The 7657-nt window shown below is 39.2% G+C and overlaps 1 protein-coding gene across 1 annotated transcript; it reads left to right on the forward strand.

Annotated features, from left to right (window-relative positions):
* Positions 1-5873: 5873 nt before the first annotated feature.
* Positions 5874-7274, forward strand: LOC146003470 (uncharacterized). Its single transcript, XM_083141759.1, has one exon. It carries the CDS (start codon positions 5874-5876, stop codon positions 7272-7274), a length of 1401 nt encoding a protein of 466 aa, XP_082997885.1.
* Positions 7275-7657: the final 383 nt, after the last annotated feature.

The following is a 7657-nucleotide window of genomic DNA, read 5'->3' on the forward strand; positions in this document are numbered from 1 at the left end:
TGTAAAGAGCACAAGAGTAAAACGTATAATATTTTGGCATATTAATTGCTTTTATTTTGTTTATGAACTGACTGGGCCAGTTGCGCTATATAACGCATCCCTCCCTTCCTCCCGGCATGCTATTGTACAAAACATTGCTTGCCTCCTTCGTAAAACCATGCCTCGCTACTGCCTGCAACAATCATTATTATTATTATAATTATTGATATTTTGAAATAAATATGCATCCAGGTGCGAAATAAGATTTTGACTTACTTTGCCTACTAATTGTAGTGATTCAAATCTCACAGAACTTTGCTCTGCTGGTATAAATGGTATAAGAAGGGGAAAGAAAGAAAAGGGAAGTTAGCAGCACTGTCGTAACAGGAAAGGGAGGGTCATTCTCCTAAGAGGGTCATCGTGGGTGAAAGAAAGGGGAGGAGGGAATCCTTCAGTTCGCATTCCAAGGGTTGCGGCTCTTTTCTTGACCATACTGAGAAGGAAATTCTCCTTCCTTTTCAGTGACTAAGGAATGAATGAATGCTTGTGCATTGCTGTAACTCAACTCCAATATTATCAAAAGTAATTGAAGAAGCAATACATTTCTCATTGCCAAATGTAAACATTTTACAATATTGGCAATTTATGAAATAAAATGTATTTCTGCTTTGATTTTTTTTAAATGACGAAACCAATGGGGGGGTTTTAACCCCCACCAACCCCCCCCCTCCCTGGGCACGCCACTGGAGACAATGAATTCAGCCAACGACTTGTTAAAGACTGTTTTGGGAATCCCCTAAAAGAATGCAAATATTTATGAATATTATTGATGTGAATGAGAAGGCTGGCCACACTAGACTGCGACCACTTTGCCCTCGTCGGTGGACGTTGAGAGCCTCCAGTGTGCAACAGATCTTAAAGAACTATTAAAACTTTCTAAATTTTCTTCAGAGATTTTCTGAAGAAGATTCTACTGACGCAGCATCAAAATGTGCTGGATACCTGGAGACAATGCTTCACTTCAAGACATTTTTCTTTCTCTCCCTCTACTGCCATATGATGGGTCAAATAAAAGAGGTAAACTGTAAGATTCAGTCACCACGCATTGGTGCTACAGAAGTGGAATGAAAACTAAAATACTTGACTGACATCTTTCAAGAAAAGCGAATGTGTTTTGAGCAGTTCTGGCTGAAATACGCAGAGGGCAAACCGAGCCTCGTTGATGAGCCAGAATTGCGCCGACAACGTCACGTCCCTAAGAGACTTGAAAATCCTGATGCTGCCAAACATCACAAGTTTTACACTCCAAACTAGTATTATAAATCAATATACACTGACGTGTGTGACACAGCAAAATCATGTGTTAACAAGGACATGAATCTACAAGACTACAAAAAATAGCAGCCGTAGAGAAAGAATGCATCTCAACTGTGAACAGTTGCACAACAAACTTTCAGCAAACGCAAGAATTCTTTCGCCAAGATTTGGATGTCGATAGACTCTCCTTACACATGTCCATGCTTGGTGATATCGCCAAACAGAAGAAAGTGCTTCTAACTGCCATATGTGACATAAGGAAGTTTCTTTTGGAAGACAGCACCCTCCAGGAGCTTCTGCCTGAAGTTGCCAAATTCATAATGGTCCTCCGCACTTTGCCAATGACGACAGCCACAGCCGAAAGGTCATTCAGTGCTATTCGCCGACTAAAGACATATTCGAGATCTACAATGAGGCAGAAGAGACTAAGTAGCTTAGCGGTATTCCACATACATCAAACTATGCTTGAAAATTTTTACCTGATACCGCTCGTTAATGAGTTCATAAAAAAATAACCCACTGCGTAGAGCAACTTTTGCTTTATTTTTAAATCATGTTCATATGTTTTTGTTGTGTATGTCACTTTATATCTTAGTGTACATGCTATTTTTTTTATTATTGCAAAATTAAATTAAAAAAGTAAAATATTGTAGCAAGAACAAAAAAGTAAAACTATTTTCCTGCGATTTGTGTTAACATTTATGTAAATAAATAAATAGAACTGTTAAATATTGTAAATATTCGTTATTTTATGGATACGTCAACACTAAGGTTATTTGCAACCCATCACATGTCTGTTGCGAACATTAAAACACACCCATGCCCTCGCCGGGACTCGAACCCGATACCTCTTGAACAAAGCGAGTTGAGTCCACCACCCAACACGTTCGGCTACCGAGGCCGGCATAAAACTGTTAGGTTGGTCTCTTAATGTAAATACATACTTCTCAATAAAAATGTTAATTGTTATCTAAAAAACAAATGAACAGACACAAAATACATAAACAGACTTAGAAACATTTTCTAAACGTTTTTCATGTTACATTTCATTTGCATGAGAAATATAATAGCTGCTTAAAAACTGCTATACGAAGACGTAATTTTTATTTTTTAAAAAAAGGGAGGGAGTGAGTCATTCATTAATTTATTTCAGTGATCAGAGCCCCCCCAATATTTTTGACAAGTCGGCGCCCCTGGCCAGTATAATCTTCGTAGGACTGTGTGTGTTTGTGCTGAGTGCTCCTTACAGTCTCAGCTTTTAATTGAAGTCAGAATATTTTGGTTTCAGACATTACAGTTGTGTTATTAGTAGGGCTTGGAAGTTGAAGACCTGTAAATTGCCAAAAAAAGATCTATAAAAAGACCTAAAAATATAAAAAAAAAGGGACCTAAAAACAGAAAAAAGGACGTATAAATATGATCCAAATTAATTAATAACTTCAGTTTTAATTACATATTTAGTGAATATGGGCGGCACCTCCTTATCTGACTTGAGATCTTTTCAGGCGCGTGCTGTCTGGTCGTATACACCGTGCTGAAAGCTTCAAAACAAGATAAAGTTGCCACTTACACCTTCCAGACAAGTCACGGTTAAAGGACCTTGTACCGTACCTGCTTCAGTCGTCCAAAAATGTTTTTCTCTCGTCGTTTCAGGGATGGGTAATTTTTTTATTTCTTTCTTTACTACAGAAAGGATGTTTAAGAGGTGATGAACTGATGATGATTCGAATTGAGAATGGGCAGTAAAAACGTAGTCGAAAGAAGATGAAGTTGCAAAAAAAGCCTTTAAGACCTAAAAAAAGGCTAAAAAAAGGACCAATAAGCCAAAAAACACCGGAAAAGGAAAAAAAGGGACAAATAAAACCCACCTTTTTCTGGCCTACAATGACCCAAAATGAACATATATTATGTTGGGCCTCGTCTTCGAAAACTAGAAGACGAAAAAAATGATTTTTCTTCAATTTCCGAGCCTTAGTTATTAGTTATATTTCTGATAATGTAAGGGGCTGGGCCCCGTATCATGTGACGGCTGCAAAATAGCGTAAGTGCTGACGTATTCAAAATTTGAAATTCATTCATATCTCTACAGATAATTGTTACGCCAACAGTTTTGCCCAATCTTAATTGCTCGAATGTTTTGAATGCTATGAAAGTACTTCGCCTTTATACTTCAGGGTTAATCGCGATGACGAGGATGAATGATGAAATGCATCATGGAGGAAACATATGTCTTCACCAGGGTTAGAATTTGGGACCTCTGGCTTCGTAGCTCGTTGCGCGAACCGCCCCGCCCACGAGCCTACTTCACTGCGCCATACTCATCACTAGGGCTAACATTTTTATGACTTAGCATATGTTTTTTTGGCAAGGGTGACGTGTTCCCTAAATATATTGAAATTCATATTGTGAAGAAACTAATTGAATTAAGGTGCTTTTTTAAGGGCATATTTTGGCATGTTTGGCCATTCCTGCGTGATAGAGCTTATTTTGATAAATTTTCGGTCATATTCAGCATATCTTGGCATTTTCAAGAAATATACATCTATTTTCGAAGTGGATTCGTGTTCTTACTCCCAGGTTTACTCGAGAGTTGTTTTTTTTCCTGCAGCAAAATCTTTTTTTTCATTTTTATTTGAGAATTTAGAGAAAGTATTCATTGTGGATTGCAACTCAGGGCCCATAAAGTGAACTAAAAATAGTACTATGTGAAATATCTCAGCATTTAGATATTGATGTTTGAAACAGTCCAGTTATAAGGGCATATTTTTCAAATTATAGTGCATATTTTGTAAAATTTTAGGTCATAAGAGCATATTTTTTTTGTATATTTTGGTGATTTTTATTTCATAAAAATCCTATCCCTACTCATCACATTTCCAACTGGCTTGAATTCTCTTCGACTGACATCGGGCATTTTCGTGTCACGAGGTACCGAAAGTTCTTGGCGGGACAAAACAAATGAGCGTCGGATACGCAGCATGTTGCCAAACGGACTGTGAAACGGGGCAAAGGGTGAGTTGGCCAGCGCTGAAGTTGTACAATAGCACGCAAAACACGGGAAATTAGTCCACAAAACACCCCAAAACTGTACAAACAAGTTAATAAAACAACTGACAAACACAGACGCACGCTTGGCAACGTTGTAACGGGAGAGCGATGTTGCGCCTACAGCTTTTACTTTGCAACTGAGGCACACTCATCGAGGCACACCCCCCGTAGACGATTGGATTGGCGGGCAGATGGAGCTATGTAGCAAATAGTGGGTCAGTAGCAAGTTTGGCCTGCGAACAGTATAGTGGTTGTTCTGTACACAGAGGGGAATTTGCCATTAGCAGTGGCGTATACTGGGCTATTTCACTATGTCACGTGGTCCTAGGCTATGAATAGAAATACATTTACCAACTCCTAAGAAATCAGGTTGCCAACTCATAAGAAATCAGGTTGCCAACCCATAAGAAATCAGGTTGCCAACCCATAAGAAATCAGGTTGCCAACCCATAAGAAATCAGGTTGCCAACTCATAGGAAAACAGGTTGCCAACTCATAGGAAATCAGGTTGCCAACTGATAGGAAATCAGGTTGCCAACTCATAAGAAATCAGGTTGCCAACTTCAGAATCAGTATCATCATCTCACTGATATGAATAATAATATTTACAATTTCTGATCGATTTTTATCCTGAATTTTATTTTCTAGACTTCAGGCTTCGCAGATAGACTAGCTTGCTCCTGGCCATTAGGCTATCCTAGGCTATAGCCTAGAGGTTGCAAGTTAAGAAATTCAACGTCGAATAGCAGACTTTCTAGTTTTGCATCCTTCACAGAGAATGCTAATGTCCTGCAAGAAATTGACTTTGAGTCTCTCAGTCATCAGTTGACAGCCATAAAAGCCAGAACGATACAGTTTTAGGCGACTTTTCTTTTGTTAAATCTAAATGTATTGTTTTATCGAAGTTTAAGAATATTATTTACTCAGATGTGTCTAGGGGAAAGTGGGGGAATCGTGCGCGGCGGGGAATCGTGCGCACCACGTTTCCGAAGGTACGAGCCAGAGAATGAGCTTTCGATTCATTCTATAACCTAGCGGGCGTCTCAGGAAATACTACTACATTGGACTTTTCGCGCCAGTTGTATTGTGTTGTGTGTAGCGAGTGGATGTTTGTTTTTGTGTCCATTGTTGTTATTTTGCTGTTGACGAAAATAAGGAGGTGTGTCCTAAATTTTTACTCTAGTGTTTTGAACTATGCTTGTTTCGATAGTGCATGATCATGTCTATACACGTGTCTACTTGTTACGAGATTAACGTTTTTATATTTTTTTCTAGAAAGTAAATTTTTTGTAAGGTTGGTGTGGGGCAATGGTGCGCTTCGGAGAAAGGGTGCGCACGATTCCCCCGTATATGTAATTGAATGCGCACAATTTCCCCAAACGACATTAAAGGTGAAACAAGTAGTAATACCCAGGTTTTAATTTTGTTCACAGATGCCACGAAATTACAACAGAAAAACTGAGAACTCCTACCCTCAGCGTAATCTGAAAAACGCTCTGGACGCTATCAAAAATGAAGGAAAAAAAGTAATGGAAGTTGGCAGATGGTTCAACATACCTGAGTCTACTTTACGGAAAAAGCTTGTAGAAAATCGTGATCTGCCTACTCCAACCCGGCTTGGAAGAAAATCAACGTTTTCTGTTGAAGTGGAAAGTGAATTGAAGGACTATGTTCTGACACTGGCAAAGTTATTCTACGGGTTAACTCCGAAAGAATTAAGACGCATAGCATTTAGATATGCAGAAGATCACGAAATTGTACATTCTTTCAATATGGAACAGGCTCTAGCAGGTAAAGACTGGTTGTACGGATTTTTAAAACGACAACCCGAAGGAACAAGCTTAAATAGAATTACTGCATTCAATGAAGAAGAAACGAAGCTATTTTTCTCAAATCTTCAGAAAGTTATGGATGAATATAAATTTGAGCCAAGGCAAATCTACAACAAGGATGAGACAGGCATCACGGTCGTCCCAAAGAAGTGCCCGAAGATTTACGCTGCGAAAGGTATGAAGAGGATTGGTGCTGCTACTTCAGCAGAAAAAGGGCGCACAATAACTGGTGTTTTTGCTGTCAACGCTGCTGGATCTTATATTCCTCCAATGCCGATTTATCCGCGGAAACGTACGACACCTCAATTACAAAGGAATGGTCCTATCGGGTGTTCTTACAAGTGTTCGAAAAATGGTTGGACAAACGCAGAATTGTTCACTGAGTGGCTAGTTCACTTCCAGAAATCTGCAAAACCCACAGCAAGTGACCCAGTGCTGTTTATTTTAGATAACCATGCAAGCCATATTTCAATTGAGAGTTATGAATTCTGCAGGAATAACCACATTCATATGGTATCTCTGCCACCGCACATATCACACCGGTTGCAGCCGCTCGACGTAACATTTTTCAGTCCATTGAAAAATGCATTTTACAGAGAATATGATCTTTATTTAACTACAACTGGCCATGAGAGGGTGACAGAATATGATTTGGCTGAACTCCTAAATCATGCTTTCATAAAAGTTGCAACAATGGAGAAAGCTGTTTCAGGTTTCCGCTCTACAGGAATATTTCCCTTTAATCCCGACATGTTTCAGGATCATGATTTTGCTCCTGTTCAGGACGTTGCACTTGTTATCGCTGAAGATTCTTCCTCTTTTAAAGGTTCGAACAAATCATGTGGCATTCCGAACAGTGGAGATGAAGACTTAGTGGAAGAAATCATCCATCCAAATCCTGATAATAATGTGCCTTCAACATCTGCTGCAGGGACAAACTCTTTCCTTTCCTTTGTCCAAATGGGATTACGTCAAGGAAAAGGGAACGATACCAAAACTGTAAAGAATTCTCGGCGAGCAAAACAACATTCAGAAATTTTGACCAGTACGCCCATTAAACGCAAGTTAGAAGAGGCCCAAAAGAAGAAACAAGAATGAAGTAAGAAGAAGTTGGACAAAATAACGCGACACCATAAACTTCCGTGTGGAATGAAAAGCATCAAGAACAAGCTGATAAGGAAAAGGCAACTTTCAGAGTCGTCTGAGTCAGACACCGAGAATCAAGAAATTGTTTTTGATGACGATGAATTGGATGACGTAGACTTAGAACGGGGACAAGGCAGTGCTTTGATTGTACAAGACACTAATGAACGTTGCGGAATTTGTGGTGATTTTGGGAAAGACGATGAATTATGGTATCGATGTGTTTCTTGCTGTGAATGGAGCCATGCCGAGTGTACTGGTGTCGATACAGCCAACAATTACGTGTGTGATTTTTGTAATCGAAAATAACATCGTCTTCCCCATTAATTTTCTTTCAA

This window comes from Lepisma saccharinum, chromosome 20 (genome assembly GCF_977018435.1).
Source record: "Lepisma saccharinum chromosome 20, izLepSacc3.1, whole genome shotgun sequence".
In the NCBI taxonomy this organism is placed as follows: domain Eukaryota; kingdom Metazoa; phylum Arthropoda; class Insecta; order Zygentoma; family Lepismatidae; genus Lepisma; species Lepisma saccharinum.

Excerpts from the sequence above, each read along its gene's own strand:
- LOC146003470 (XM_083141759.1), top strand. The coding sequence starts at position 5,874 with ATGGAAGTTGGCAGATGGTTCAACATACCTGAGTCTACTTTACGGAAA.